This window comes from Neofelis nebulosa, chromosome 11 (assembly GCF_028018385.1).
Source record: "Neofelis nebulosa isolate mNeoNeb1 chromosome 11, mNeoNeb1.pri, whole genome shotgun sequence".
NCBI lineage: Eukaryota > Metazoa > Chordata > Mammalia > Carnivora > Felidae > Neofelis > Neofelis nebulosa.
The window spans coordinates 84,430,563-84,446,320 of NC_080792.1; the positions used below are offsets into that span (position 1 = coordinate 84,430,563).

At 58.1% G+C, this 15,758-nt stretch overlaps 1 protein-coding gene across 3 annotated transcripts in view; it reads left to right on the forward strand.

Moving 5' to 3' along the window:
* The window catches only part of RBM19 (RNA binding motif protein 19), a 152,709-nt gene that overhangs the window by 31,164 nt on the left and 105,787 nt on the right, over positions 1–15,758 (forward strand). For all 3 annotated transcript variants that reach the window (XM_058691188.1, XM_058691189.1, XM_058691190.1), the window contains exons 17-20: positions 6,571–6,743; positions 8,587–8,647; positions 12,011–12,090; positions 14,651–14,706. In XM_058691188.1, coding sequence (XP_058547171.1) covers positions 6,571–6,743; positions 8,587–8,647; positions 12,011–12,090; positions 14,651–14,706 — 370 coding nt within the window. The remainder of the gene's footprint in view (positions 1–6,570; positions 6,744–8,586; positions 8,648–12,010; positions 12,091–14,650; positions 14,707–15,758) is intronic.

Genomic DNA, 15,758 nt, shown 5'->3' on the forward strand with positions numbered 1-15,758 from the left:
CCTCGGTGACCACTGCCACGTGGCCACACTTGTTTGCGTGTTTCCTGGCGTGGCCCTCCGTCCACTCAGCTCTTCTAACGCTCATTTCATTCGTCGGTTTTTCTTGTTGAATGTCCATCTCTGGCACACGGCGAGCCACGAGGGCAAGGCACAGCTGTCTTGCGCCCTGCTGGGGACCCTGCGCCCTGTGAGGCCCCAGGCCTAGACTGGCACCGTTGACCGTGTGTGGATGGAGTGAATGGTGTCCGAAGAAGGGTTTCTGCACCTCTGTCTAGGCCCGTGAAAGGTGGGGGCTGCTCCCCCTGGCCTTTGTGTCCCAAGCCTCTGGCACCCAGTGGGAGCTTGGGGACGGACGGTTTGTCGTCCGGTGACAGCCCCGCGTCAGAGCGGAAAGGGACGGTCACGGCCCCCGCCGTGCGGACCGACTGAAGCCCACCCCGTGAGCTACCCTCTACTGTGTTCTAACCCTCTCCCGCTTCCTGGGGTTGCGCCGTGGACGGGCTCATTTCCTTGCCGTCCATCTGTTTGCCTTCCCCGTTAGCAAGTCCATTCCGCAAGGCAGCTGCCTTGTCCGCTGGCTGCCCGGTGGCACAGCGGTGCGGGTGAGTCCACGGGCGACTGCTCCGTGCCGGGCCCTGCGCTGAGCACTTTGGTGCTTCCGTGCACAGCGCAGAGCTCCTGGGGAATCTCCGTCTTCCTTGTCGGCCCCTCTCAGCCCTGCGGCCGAGCGAGCCGCCGTCCTCTGATGCTCAGTTTCTGCATCTGTAAAATGGGCATGATGACCGTCCCGACCTCGCGGGGCTCTGGGGAGATTATGGTAGATCACCGTCCCTCCGCCTCTGTTGTTCATTCAGCAGCCGAAGCCGGAGCGGATGGCCTGTCATTTCAGCTGCGGGCACCGGCTTCTGCTGAGCGGGGCTGACCCCAGTGGGTGCGACACAGACCCTCTTGCCCAGAAGAGGCCCGAGGGGCACAGACAGGGCTGTTGGGGGGCGGCTGAGGTGTCACACTAGCAGTACTAGCGGGCCCCGTGTGCAGAAGCATTCTGGAGCTCACCGCGCGGGGGCTCCGCCGAGGCGTCGAACCCCAGTCTGCCCCGCTGCACCCCGCTTCCCGGGGCCTGTGTGGCCGTGTGGAGAGCATCCCAGGCAGACTCCGGCCCGGCAGGCCCTGCCTCTCGGGGCTGACGAGACTCACACAAAGGAGGCCACGGAGCCCGGCGGCAGGCCCGATTTCAGATGCGAAGCTGTGCGTGTCTGGACCGATTTCGGGCCCTGCCGCGTCCCCCGTTACTAGGTGAATTCCCACAGAGCTCACCTCCTGTGCCTCCGTTTGCCCTTTCTGTTCCTTTCCTTACACGAATCGCATCCATGACCCTCTTCCCAGCCTCCTGTGCTCTTTTTTCACATGCTCCTCCCCCACACTCGCCCGGGCCTCCACCTTGTTCCTGAAGCTTCCCCGACCCCCGTCCCCGTTGCGTGGGGACTCAGCCAGCCCCCAAGCCCTAGATTTTCTCAGGCTCCAAAGGAAGGGAGCGGGGAGGGGAGTGGACGGAGCTTTTTTTTTTTTTTTTTTTTCCAACCCCTCCTTCCTTTCTGCAAAACCCTCCGTTCTCTGTACCGGTCTCCAGGGAGGGGGACAGTGTGTTTTATCTCCCCACAACCAAGACCCTCACCTCCAGATAAAGGGCTCAGAGTCGGGGGAGGTCCTGAAAAGCTGCTTGCAACTGATAACAGTCTCTGCTGTCAGCCTTCAGCGCCCAGAGCTGGGAAGGGAGGGGGGGAGCCACAGTAAATTCTGCGGCCTGATTATAATAAAGCCCCATGTGGCGATGCGTGACTGCGTTTTATTGTGCTAACTACAGATGGAAGCACATTCTCCCCTGCCTGTCCCAGCCCCCTCCAGCCCACCTTGCTTTTAAATCCTTACCCCCTCCCCCTCCACGCGCACCCCCACCCTCTGGCCCAGCCCTGCTTCCTTTCTTGCTTTCCTCTTTCTCTGGTTCCTGGTGATTTTGTTGGCAAACATCTGTTTGAGTTTCGCAGTATCTCGTTTTTCCTTCTCGTCTTTGTCTCCCCAGTCTGGCCCGGAGCAGAAGTGCTTTTTTCAGAAACGACCTTTGGCTTCTCGGCCATGGCACCCGGCGTCTAGCTGCAGGCACGGGCCCCGGCAGGGCCTGGCCTGGCCACTCGGGGAGCGGGAGCCCTTCTCAGGGACGTGGCCAGCGGGGATGTAGTTCCCCAGACTCCGAACTGTGGCGCAGGCAGCCCGCCCTGCAGGGAGAGAGCTGTGGGGTCCCTGCAGCCACTGTCTTTCTCTCTTGGCTGCAGGCCTCAGGGTTAGGGGCCTAGGACATTTCCCCCCAGCTTTCTCATCAAGGCCTTGCCGGGCAGTGTGTGCAGTGTGGGCGTTTGGGGTGATGTTAAGACCGATGAGACTGTTCTAGATCACCATAGGCCCAAGCACTGTTCCTACAGGCCTCGTGATCATCTTCTGAGTGGGCCTTCTTGTAGTCATTCCCTGCTTTAGATCGCAAGAAGGAAGCACAGAGATGTTTAGTGACTCGCGTGAGGTCGCAGCACCGGAGAGAGCCGGATGCTCCCAGAGCTGCGGCCCCGAGGTCTGTGCCCTGAGCTACCACCCTGCGGTTCCTTTCAGTCATACTAAGTGTCATTTGCAGGGCACCACCTGCGTTCCAGGCACATGCCAAGTGCTGGACATACTCATCATCCGCAGATATTTTTGGAGCATCTGCTCCGGGCCCAGCGTCGGGGACGTAGTGGTGACTGAGTCAGACGTGGTCGCATCCTCAAGGAGCTCCCCTGATAGCCGGGGACATAGAGAAGTACTCAGATAAGGTGATTTCATGATGGAGTAAGGGCTTTGAGTCGAGGAGCCCAGGGGAACATGTTGGCACGTGGCCAGGCCTGGGCTGGAGACCCCTGGAGCTGGAGTGGACAGGAAGTGCTCTGAGGGGAGGACACTGAGCTGAGACCTGACGAGAAGCCAGGCCTGGAGAGACAAGACAGGAGCACGACAGGCCGAGGGGACTGCAAGTGCAAAGGCCCTGTGGCAGGGCTGGGTTTGGCAGGCTTCGCGTCAGAACAGAGGCCAGTGCAGCTGGAGCGGGTGAGAGGGGACAGACAAGGTGGGACATGCTGGGGAGACCATCGAGGAGGCTGCTCAGTCATCCAGACGAGAGGCAACGATGCCTGGGACCAGAGACCCTGTGTGTGGATGGAGTAGTGGCCACTGGTATTTCCAGACGACTCAGCAGAGTGCAGGTGTGTGTGTGTGTGTGTGTGTGTGTGTGTGTGTGTGTGTGTGCACGCGTGTGCACGTTTAACTCCGTGTTCCCGATTGAGGATGCTGAGGGGGTGGTCACGCCAGTCACACAGGGCCACACCCGTAGCGCCTGGCATCACCAGGACTCTGACCTAGGTCACTCATTCCTAAGGCCTGTGTGCTTTTCACAGCTCGGTGCTTCCTGGCTCGCCTGTGGGCCCCCTTCTTGATTTTTCCAGGCCCCCCCATTTTCAGCAGATCTCAAGACTGGTGCCCTTGTCTCGTTAGTTGTCCCAGCATCCCCGGGGCAGTGAGCGGTGCAGGCAGGTGGCTGCCGGAGACACAAAGGTTTAGAGAAGGAACAGACACTTCTGTGCTGTTGGAGAACGGACGGGCCATGTTTAATCACGCCTTTCATCTGAGGCCGGGCGTTCTTCCCGGACGTCGGGGGTCAGGGCTGTTGGTCGGCCCGTGAGCAGCTGGAGGAGCCGGTGAGGCAGGCCGCTGCACGCCCAGGGAGGAAGTAGGTCCTGGCCGCCCCCACGGTCCCCTCGGTCTTCCACTCCCCGTGGCCGGGCTCCGCCTGCTGTTCCTGGGGTGCCCGCCCTAACCGTAAGTGCAGCTCCGCCCTCCCTCAACCCGAGCATCACAGCTCCTGCCCCTGCCCCTTGTCGCCGCTCTTTGACGCCACTGCCACCCCCACCGCTGTTTCCTCTGTAAAGAGAGTGTCCGTAGCCTTCCGTGAGCCTCTCTCCCAGCCTGAGGGTCCCTAAGATTTCGGGTTCAGGTGCAGCAGCCGCCAGCATTTTCACGGGCCGCCCACGGGGCATCGAGCCCAGCGCCTGGTGCGTGGCGGCGGGGGGGGGGGGGGGGGGCGTCTCATCGGCCTGCCTTCGCCCCTGCTTTTATCTCCAAGATGGGGAGTGCAAGGAGAGCCAGCGGGGTGGAGATGTCATTCCCAGCGGAAGGTCGTGGTTTCCGTTCCCATCGAAGCTCTCATGCAGAACCTGAGGGCTCAGCCTCTTTGCATAGCTTTGCCGCCCCATCATTAGCAACACTTTGTCCACCCTGTTCTGCTTTGAACGCGCGGCCACACCACGGAGTCCCCTGCTGGGTAAACTGTGTTCGTTTCCCAGGTAGCGGAGGAGGCTTTGGGTTGACGTCTTCTTTTTTGTCCTGGAGCGAGGGTCTGGGTTCTGGGTTCACCTCTGAGGGAGTGGGAGGGGCAGAGGCTGCCTGTTCAATTGATGTTAAACAGACAACATCATCACCGCCTCCCGTCACCATCGGGGCTTGAAAGGGTTGTTTTATGACGAAGCGGTTGAAGCTTAATTAGGACCCGCGGGCCTTAAGCTCGGCCCAGAAGGGGCAGGGGAGACAGATGGGAGATGGTGTGGGTACTTGGCGTGAGAGAGAGGGGATGGGTTTGAACCCCAAGGAGCTTGGACTGTTTGAGTGCAGGTGTGCAGGAGGAGAGGGCTGTGTCGGTCAGCCTGGAGGCAGCACGCACAGTGGCCTCCCTGGGGCCTGTGCCGGGATTGGCTCTGTGCACAGGGACGGGCCACCTGCTCAGAGCCTCCCGGGAGCGAGGGCGCAGTCTCATGACTGCTCTGAGGGACCTGCGGGATGGGGTTCAGTCTCCCCAGGAAATTGCCCCAAGGAGGAGGTCCAGAAGCTTGTAGGCGGAGGTGGGATGTGGCCCTGTACCCTGATCGCGTGACTCGGGGAGGTTGGACCGACCCGGACACATTTCCTCATAGCAGGACTTCTCAGAGGTCACAGTGCTGTTCTCGGTCTTCTGAGGCTTCTGTCACCCCTGGGTGACCCTGAGCTGCGGCCACACATACCCACCTGCTCATGCACAACCTCGTGTCTGCTCTTCCCTCTTCCTGAAATGCTGTTCCTTCTGAGTAGGCGTGGCAAGAGGGCTGAGGGGATGGAAACGACAGCCCTCTGTGATCCCGGCCTCCAGAAACATCCCGGAGCACATCCTGTGTCCCCTTCCAGCGTCGCCTCCCTGTGCGTGCGCCCCGGAAACTGCGTGGACAGAACGTGATTGGGCTTAGACTGTTTACTGTTTCATATCTTAATCTCTCTCATAATTTTTATATCATAAGCATCGTTCTGTGTCATTACACATTCTTTGCAAACATCATTTTTTTATTATTTTTCTTTAATTTTTTTTTTTAATGTTTATTTATTTTTGAAGGAGAGAGAGACAGAGCGTGAGCAGGGGAGGGGCAGAGAGCGAGGGAGACACAGAGCTGGAAGCAGGCTCCAGGCCCCGAGCTGTCAGCACAGAGCCCGACGCGGGGCTCGAACCCACAAGCTGTGAGATCATGACCTGAGCTGAAGTCGGAGGCTTAACTGACTGAGCCACCCAGGCGCCCCTGCAAACATTATTTTTAATGAGCACGTATCATCCCAGCCTTTGGTAGCACTGTTCCTAGGGTCCTATTTATCAGTACTTAGTAGTTTGTGTCTTTTTTTTTTTTTTTAATTTTTCGATGTTGGGTATAATTCTGAACTTGTTGCACTAGATGAGGCATGGCTCCCCGCAGTTCTGTCTATTGGGAATTTTAATTGAACGTAACATCTCTTAGGTTCATGGGGTATTTAGAGGGTTCTAACTTTTGCTCCCATTCTGTATTCTGTCATTTTTCCGGAAGTTTTGAGTCGTGTTTCAGTTTGAGAACTCGGCCGCGTGTTGTTTTGAGGTTTGTGGTTCAGGGAAACAGCTCACGCAGCAGTTTATTTGGAAGTTTAAATTGACACGGCTTAGTCCAAGGCTCAGGGTTCTGGTCTGTGTCTCGTATTCCTTTTTTCTTTAAATTTGTATTTAAGCGTATCTATTTTGAAAGAGAGAGAGAGAGAGCGCAAACGGGGAAAGGGTAGAGGGAGGGAGAGCGAGCATCCCAAGCAGGCTCCACGCTGCCAGCGCAGAGCAGAGCCCGACGCAGGGCTCGAACTCATGAACTATGTGATCGTGACCTGAGCTGAAGTCAAGAGTCAGACGCACAACTGGCCGAGCATCCGGCCGGGCATCCCAGTGCCCCGCCAGAGGCAGGATGCAGGACAGCCTCACCCCTTCCCTGTCTTCCCCCAGCCCCCTAAGAGTTGCTGGAACCCAGCGCAAGCTAGGAATCGGGGCCCCTTCCTGATACCGCCCAGAGGCAGAACCCCTCTGATCTAGCACGTTCCGTGCTTTCGGCCCCGGGGCTTAGACATTTAAGGGAGTTCACATTTAACGAATTTGTGTTTTTTGCGGGGGGCGGGGGGACCCAGTGCCAGACAACGAGACCCCAGAAGGTGAAAAGCCAACAGAGAGAGGAGCTGAGGAGGCTCCAGCGAAAGAGGAAGAAGAGGAGGAAGAGGAGGAGGAGGAGGAGAGCCCCCCCGGGTGTACCCTGTTTATTAAAAATCTCAACTTCGCCACGACCGAGGAGACCCTGAAGGAAGTGAGTGATGGCTACAAACGGGGCGGGGGTCGTGGGCCCGGGAGGCCGTCCGCCGACGAGCCGCCCAGGTTGATTCCGCCTGTGCGCGTGGCTCGTGCTGGTACGGAGTTGGACAACCAGCAGCCGGCCACTTGACGTGCCTGTGGGGCTGTCCCGTGGACCCCTCACCAGGGGACCTGAGCAGTGGCCAGACCAGCCGAGGGGCCGGGAGGGACACCCCCCTACACGGAAGGGGGTGTCGTCGGTGCTAGCATTGTGCGTGCAGCAAACAGAGCCCCCCGCCCTGGTTTTCTCTGGGGGGCTAACTACCCAGAGGCAAACGTTAGCACCACCTCCTTGCCTGACGGGAGCATGCGGGAGACACAGGAATGAATGAGGGACAGTCCTGCCCGGAACCCCTGGTTGGGGTGTGGGTTCTGCATTCTTGGGAGGGAGGCAGAGGGTGAAAAGATGGGCATCTCCAAGCAGGTGTTTGGGAAACACCAAGCGGGGCCTGCCCTGAATGGGGTTGGGGGGCCTTCGGAAGGAATCGGCCAGAGACAAGCAAGTGGGGCCTCCAGTTCCAAAAGGTTAGGGTCTGCAAGCTCCCCCCCACGGGTCTGAGAACCGCTTACGGGAACACTCTCCGGTTCTGTGACCTGGGTTTGGCTCATTTTTTTTTTTAACTGCATAAATCAGTGATGATCAGCAGTGATTATGATTGATTCTGAAAAAAAAAAAAAAAAAAAAAAAAGATGACCATAAGGATCGAACTAACTGACTTCTAAAAGTTCTTTTGAGTTCCGAGATTCCACAGATACATTCAGGAGGGGGGACGACGGTGTCCACTGAGTCCCAGAGGCAGGAAGGTGGCTGCTGGGTGGAAAGGAGGCCAGCCTGCATCTGGAGGGAGAAACTGGGAGACCAGGAAACTCGTCTCCTCTCTGGGGGAGACGAGGTCAGAGCCTCCACTCCGAGGCCATCTGGCCAAGGCTCTGTGATGTGGCCGTCCTCTTGCCAGTTAGAAGGGTGGCCACGGCAGAGGGCCCCGGGCTAACACAGCAGCGTCTCCAGGGCAAAGATTGACCAGACTGAGCAACTGGGCTCAGTCTGGGCTTTGCACTGGCCGCTCCTGAACCTGTTGTGGTTCGGTGTGAGTTTGCTTTTGTGAAGAGGCACGCACCAGTCGTGACGCTCGCTGCGAATAGGGCAGTGCGGCTTGCCGTCTGTGTTTCGTGCCCGGTCTGCCGGCTCTCCCGGGTCCGGGACGGGAGTGTCATCGGGAATCGATTTTCCCCAGAAGATGCACCCAAGTTTCAGACTTAGGCGCGTCCTCAAGAAGTGAGGACTTCTGGAACGGAAAGTCCCGGCCAAGGCGATGCAGTCCAGGTTCCTCCCGGATAGATGCGAGGACTAGGCTCCAGCCGGTTCACAGTCCCAGGGCCACCAGCCCATTGGAGGCGCTGTCAGAAACAGTATGCAGCCCGCAGGGCTCCCCTCGTGTTGCCCCGAGTTACGGGTCAGAACGCCTGGACGAGGATCCCGGTGTTAACGGTGCAACCCGGGCGAGCCCTTTGGGCTATCTGTGCCTCAGTTTCCCTATCTGTAAAATGGGGATGTCGGGAGAATCTTCCCGCGGAGTTGTTTTAGAGATCTGCTTGGGACAAGCGAGATCATCCGAATGCCTGACGCTTGGATTAAGAGAGTCTGTAAATGTCTCCCCCTTAAGCACAAGCCGGCAGGAATCACAGCCCTCTTGGGGCCCGTGGTCACATACGTGGCCTCCGTCTTTCAAGACGTGCCTGCGCTGGTTGCAGGATTAGCCTGGACATGCTGCTGATAACACGTTGACGTTCCTTTCCAGGTGTTTTCCAGAGTGGGAATGGTGAAGAGCTGCTCTGTTTCCAAGAAGAAGAACAAAACAGGTATTCTTTACGAAACCGCACCCGGAAAGGATGATTCCAGAAGAACCCGACGCTTTGGGTGGAGGGGCAGGGATACCGCCCGCTCTTCTGGTCCGAAGTGTTGCCCCCCTCAGACTCCCAGCGTCCCGCCTAAAATGGGCCCTCCTTCTCTGTCCCGGGAGACTCCAGCGTCCCATGGGGGCAGCCGTGCCCGTCAGGCTCTTTGCCTCCTTGGACTGGCCCGTGGTCTCAAGGCATTTGATTGGCCACCAGGGTTGCCACTGTCCAGTAGCGGAAGCCTCTCCCTCCTCCCAGGACCTCTGGGCTCTGGAAGTTTCATAGAGAATAGCAGGAAGGAGACCAGGCTTGGGCTTTCCCTCTTTGCTTCCAGAAGAAACAACCGAGACGTAGAACCTGTGGACCGTTGACCATGCTCCCCCTCTGGCCTGTGGGTGTCTGTGCCTTGCAGACAACCCTCATCTCCCCGTTAGGCCTCAGCTGTTGGCTCGGGCCCTTGCTCCCCGCTTGTCCCTTCTCCAGCACCGGCTTCCTGCGCGTGATGGACAGGCCACACGTCCTTCCTTTTGCCCAGCCATTCAGTCCCCTCCCTTCCGTCGGGCAAGATTTACAGGGATGCCACCTGAGTCAGTCAGAGCCATGACCTGAGACACAGATGAGCCGGTGGGGCACAGCGTAGGGTGACGAGGGGCCGGGTCCCAGCACTGGCGTCCCAGCACTGGGACGGCGGTGGCCAGCCAGAGCAGGCGCACAGAGGAAGGAGGCCGGAGGGGCTGCTGCCACAGGGCACCGTCCCTGCGTGTCTTAAGGGAGACACAGGAGATGCCCTTAGAAAGGCAGGCCAGCCCCGGGTCGCAGGATGGCTCTTGGGCCCTGCAGAGGCGTCTGGGCTTTTCCCCGGAAGCGGGGGCAAGCCACGGCAGGAAGGTTTGAAGCAGACACGTGGCACAGACGTTCAGGAGGTGCTTGTGTTCGCCTGCCATCACGGAGCGCCACAAACGAGGGGGCTGCAGTGACACGAGTTTGCCGTCCCGCGGTTCTGGAGGCCAGAAGTCCAAGGTCGAGGTTTCGGCGGAGTGGTTCCTCGTGAGGGAAGAGCCTGCTGCGGCCTTCCCCCACGGCTTGTAGGCGGTGGTCTTCATGCTCACGGGGGGCTCCCTTTGCCCGAGCCTGTCCTGTGTCCAGATGCCTCCCCTTTTGAAAGGGTACCAGTCATGCTGGGTGCCCTCACGCCCCCATTTTTCACTTGATCGTCTCCGTAAAAGAGCCTTTCTCCAAATAAGGTCGCATTCTGAGATGCCGGGGCTTAGGCTTTCGACACAGGAATTGAGGGGGGGACCCAGTTCAGACCGTAACAACCCCTTCCCCAGGGACCGCGGGGCTAGTCTGGGATGTAAGAAAGGCAGCTAAGCACCAAGTAAGTGATTCGAAGGCTTGGTTTGCCCCGGCTTTGGGAAAGGAGGCGATCCCTGACTTCCAGGCCGGGAGCGGGGCCAGGAGAGCTGCCCCCCGCTGTGCCTGTGGGTCATGGTGTCGCCGTGCCACTCTCCGCGTCAGCCACGGTGGACCCCGCCTCCACGTTCGCCCCTCAGGAGCACTGTGGAGCGTATGTTGGAAATAGTTACCTGATCCGTCCGTGTTGTGGGCACCTCTCACGACCCGCACTTAAGAGCCCGTGTTGGAGACCCTGCTCAATGGGACTCATCCATCCATCACCGTGTGCGGGAACTCGACCACCTGTGTGCCAGGGAGGGGGCCGCAGGAGGCCGTGGAAAGCACCCTCAGCAGGTTGTCAAGGAGACATTTGTAAGGACGGGGCCAGATGCGATGGTGAGGGCTGAGCAGAAGGGACCCACGGGGGATGTTGAGGCAGAGGGGAGCGTCAAGCGGAAGAACCCCGTGAGCCCCAAGGGCCGCAGGGAGGGAGTGGCGTCACCCGTCACGGAAGCCGCCAGCACGGCCAGAACCACGCCGAGGCGGGGAGGTTGGGGGGCGCGTGGGAGGAAGCCGGACCCCCAACTTTTTCTTCTCCACCTGCCAGTCTCAGATCGGGGCTTCCCGTTGGCTACACCCCACAGGAAACCAGAAGGTCAGGGAGCCCAGGTGGTGCAGCCTGTGGAGGCCAGGCTCCCAGGGTAGGAGCCAGGCAGAGAGTGGGTCCGCTCAGCGTCAGGGATCGGGTGACGGACTTGACTGTTAGTAGTTGCCTTTCACACGCTCCTCCACGCCCTCCAAAATATCCCATGTGCACAGACCCCACAGACCACCCTCGGCCTGGAGTCTCCCAGGGAGAGCTTTCCGGTGTCTGAGGTTGTCACAGGGTGGCCCTGGCTGGCAGCCAACAGCCCGCTGGGGCAGAGACTCCCTTCTGTGGCCCACAGAGCCGTGTTTGGACAACGCACGGGGTTTCCTGCTGCACGGGGGCCCCATTTGATAGCACGTGGCTGTGAATGGAAACACGGGCAAGCAGTGCCCCAGGAGGGGCTCGGGTCTCACAAACCGCACGGTAGATGCGAAGAAGGGACTGTTGTGTGGGTCGAAGGGGACGAATCTCGATCCTCATTTGGACCCGTCAAATTCGAGCCAGTCCTCTGAGCTCCACTGTGAAAAAATGAATATACCTGCATGACATGCAGGGGAGGAGGCACGTGTCCCATTCTGTGACATAGGGCAGGATGTAATTAGACACACGCCCTGTAAAATCTCTCCCCCCCCCCCGCCGTCCACATGATACATAGGTATGTAACGTGCATGCATCTAAAGTCAGGAAGCAAACGTCCCTGATGCTTTTGAGCTCTCCCTCGCTCTCTGAATGCTTGCGCCCCACTACCTAGAAGTGGGGGGCCAGATAGGTTCAAAGAATTCAGCCGCTCTCCCTGTCCGAACTTGGTATCTGAAGCCCAGGACCAGCTGTCGTTGGATGGTCAGAAACACCCGTAAAGACTAAGCCTCTGGTGCCTTTGACTTCCATGCGTATATCCGTCGCGTGCATTGTCTGTGGAAGCAGGGGACTGCCTAGGTAGGGACTGTGCAGCTTGTCACAGCGATGGTCATCCCTGTTCGTTCCTGCTCCCTCCCAAAGGCGGAATTCTATTAGGAAGTTAATTATCATGCCAATCATCTCTTAATTAATAGTCAGCTGGGCCTCAGGTGACGGCTATATAACTTCGTTGGCTGGTTCTTCAAGATGACTGGTAATAAACGGGACACCAGGAGCTAAAATCTTTTGGGGAACGAAATGGGGTATGAGGAAGGGAGCAAAGAGGGGACGTCTAAGGGTCCGCCGGAGCCCCTGCCCTTGGGTTCGCGCTCATTCTTCGCCTTCCTGCTCCCCCTACCTCACCTCTCTTTCTGACTCTCCTTTAGGAGAGCTGCTCTCCATGGGATTTGGGTTCGTGGAATACAGGAAGCCTGAGCAGGCCCAGAAGGCTCTCAAGCAGCTCCAGGTAAGGGTGGGGATTTCAGCTGAGATCCGTGGAGGTGCTTGGTAGGGGGGGGGGGGGAAGGGGGGGTGCGGGGGGTGGGCCGGGGCAGGGAGGGTGGAGGGCGGGGGTCCGGCCTGTCAACACTCCTGAAGTTAGCGGGAATGTGGGTAAGTCCACATTTTCTTGGGTCCCTCGCTTCCTCCAGTTCTCCAGGGCACTGTGGCCCAAGAAAAATTAAGAATCTTCTTCAGCGCTCTGTAGTCATGATAGTGCATTCACGAATCCACAGCTCTGTGCCAGATCTGGAGGCGGCTGGCGGAGTGGATCTCTGAATAAATACGCAAGACCAGGTCACGAGAAGTGCTTGGATGGAAATAAAGCAGGCATCGTGATGGGCAGAGAGGGTTACTTTACATTGTGTGAGAGAGGCCTCTCTGAGGAGGTGACCATTGAGCTGGTCGCTATTGACAAGAAGGAGTCAGCTACACAAAGATCTAGAGGGGAAGCAGTCTAGGAGGAATACACAGCATGTGCAAAGGGTCTGAGGCAGGGACTCTGAGGTAGGAATGAGCTTAGTATGTTTGAGAGGCAGAAAGAGGCCATTGTGGCTGGAGGAGGTGTGGAGTGGACAGTGTGTGGGCCCAGATCTTGTCAGCCTTTTAAGGACCGTGGAGTCCGGTGTAAAGGCAGTGAGATTCTGTCGGAAGGCTTGGAGCACTTTGGGGAAGGGACTGGTTTATGCTTCTGGACGGTCTCCCCCGCTGCTGTGCAGAGAGTGGATGACAGTGGGGCAGGTGAGAAACCACGGAGTCGTCCGGGCAGGAAAGGGTGTTGGCCTGGGTTGGGGCGGAGGCAGGGAAGGTGAGGACAAGGAGACTAGACTCTGAGGTGTTAGGACAGGGACTCCACACAGAACGGGACCTCCTGCTGGGCCCGAAGTGCAGGATCAGATCAGGGCGCCTGGAGCAGGAAGGGAGGTGAGCTGGGACTGCAGGGAGCGGCACGGCCTGGGATGGGCTCCTCCCCTGTGAGGCGGGCCTCTGCCCGAGACTGCGTCCTCCACACTCTTCCCCGATGCCACACATCCCAGACCCTTTGGTGGCTTTGCGGGCAGGGAGCAGTGCCCTCCCTTCTTTCTGCGGACCCACTCGCTCCCTGCCGTCTTTGCTGACCCCTCGTTCTGCAGGCCGAGCGCTCCTGACCCTGCCTGTAAGTCAGGCTTCTAGACCCAAGTCCCTGGAAGAGCTTCAGGGGGCCCAGGGACCCTTTTAAGCCATATTCCGAAAGTCCTATGTCTGTGCGCACCGGACAAAGAGGGCCTGGCCTGAGGCCAGGTGGCGTGAAGGTAAAGGAGAGCTGATTTGGGCCACGTGCATGGGAGCCTGCTCACCTTACCCGGCTCTCGTTCTCTCTCTGGCAGGTGCCCCTGGGCCAGGCATGGCTGGGCTGTTCTCAGGGTGGGAAGGTCGCCCATACGGGGCCCCCGCCCTGTCCCAGCAGAGCTTCTTACACAGGAGAGAGGCCCTGGGGGGTGTAGGAAATGTAACCGGGCGCTTAGTACATCTGATGGTTTTTGTAGGATTTTGATGACCTTGCCCTTGGCTCAGGGCGGCTTCACGAAGGGCCGAGTTGGATTTGGGTAGGATGATGGGGAGGTAACGCCTCCGGGGCCTCCGCTCTCTTGGAAAGCTCTGCTGTCTACCAGGGCTGCATATCCAGACACCCTTGGGGGCCAGTGGGCAGCGTGAGGGGGTGAGGGGGCAGCATCACCCAGAGCAAAAGCTGGACGCCCGTGCCCTGTCGAGAGGGCGGCCACTTCTTAGCTTCAGCCAGTTACGCCTCGTGGGGCACCTCTCTAGCATTTGATTTGTGTGTTGTTTTTCAAAGAGACACTGGCAGTCCAACTTTGTCATCGGGTGCCGCGTAGGCATTTACCTGGCATTGGCTCTGCACGTCCAGTGGTCCATTCTCTGCCACGTAATGCAAGATTCTGTCAAACTCCCACCTTGCACGTGTTGCGTTCTGTACCTCCCCATGTGCGTACATGTGTGCACGTTGCCACAAAGAATCGTTTACACAGAACTACCCGTGCTATATCTTATGGGAGACTTAAGGGATTTTCGAGGGTAATTTTGCTAATATGCCAGTTTTGCCTTAAGGGACCCATGTGAGAGCCTAGCTTTCACTACACCTCCTCTGCGGTTTAGAATTTTTTTTTTTTTAAGCACACAGTCTAGCCTGGACTCTTGCTGCAAGCCGGACCAAAGGGGCTTGCTTTGCCTAAAAATGCTTACAAACGATGGAAAATTCGGTGCGTAAAGGCCAAGGCCCACGCATGGCTCAAGAGGGCATTGGAAGGCTGGGTCTTTGTGACCACCAGCTGCTGTCTGGGCTCGGCCTGAGCCACTTCCAGGAGAAACTCTTCTCTGTCCTTGATTCCAGCTGGCCCCGCTGCCTGGGGATAGTCCCCCCTCTGAAGTTTCCTTTCCTCTCCGCTGACGCCCGCCCTGTTGGAGAGCAGCGTTGTGGGCGAGTGTTGCTGGGGAGACAGGGTGACAAGCTGTGTGGTCTTATCTCTTAGGGTCACATCGTGGACGGCCACAAGCTGGAAGTGAGGATCTCGGAACGAGCCACGAAGTGAGTCTTCATTGCCCCCTCTCTGCTCTCCTCCAGGGGGGTCCTTTCTGCTCTGGGGCTGGGGTATCATCTTCCTGATTAAGGTGACGTCCCATTTGCCAGCTCCGAGGCCCATTTCTGTGATGAACTGGGACCACTCCAGTCCTTTGAATAAATATTTAATGCACATTTGTCGTAATACGAAGAGCAGGAGCGGGAGGAACCAGCACATTCTGCTCATCTTGGTGTTATAAATAAACCAACAAAGAATTGCCAGTTGCTGGTGCTCTGGATGAGCCAGAGAAGCGATAAAACCTTGATGTCCAGCTTTATGGGGCTTTCTTTCCTGGAGCTGGACACCGGAGCCCAGAGACAGCCTCCAGTTAATTTGAAAGAGATTCAGTCAGTGTTAAGAGTTGGAGACTGACCAATCTGCCCGGTGACCAGTTTCCTGAAGTAGTGTTTTAGTTTTTGGGTTTTTTTTAAATATTTTTGGGGGGCAGAGCACAAGCGGGAGAAGGGCAGAGAAAAGGGGGGACGGAGGCTCTGAAGCAGGCTCTGCGCCGACAGGCTGACAGCACAGAGCCCAAGGTGGGGCTCGAACCCACGCACCGTGAGATCATAACCTGAGCCGAAGTCGGACACTTAACCAACTGAGCCACCCAGGCGCCCCGTAAGATTTAGTTTTGTGCCTACGCTTCTACCCGCTTGCGTGTGTAAGTGAGCCGATACGCCTGAGGTGCCCCGAACAGTGCCCAGCACGTGACGTGCCCAGCGCGAGTGTTGTTTTTATTGTCATTGTCATGATCGTCTACCAGCCCCGGGCGATGAAGTAACCGCCTCTAACAGTCCTAGGGCTGGTTTAAGATCTCCCTTTGGTAGTTTTCAGCAAGTTGGGCATTTGTTGTGGTCGTTGAGCAGATTGGCTGTTGCTGCCTGGCCTCCAGCTGCTGCTTTTTCTTCCTTCTCTCTGTTTTCAATGCTACTTGGGAATCCAGCCCTCGGCCACCTCTGGTATTGTTCGCCCACCCGGTCTGTGCCGTGGGAGCATCCTCGGGGAGAAGGCCCGGTAC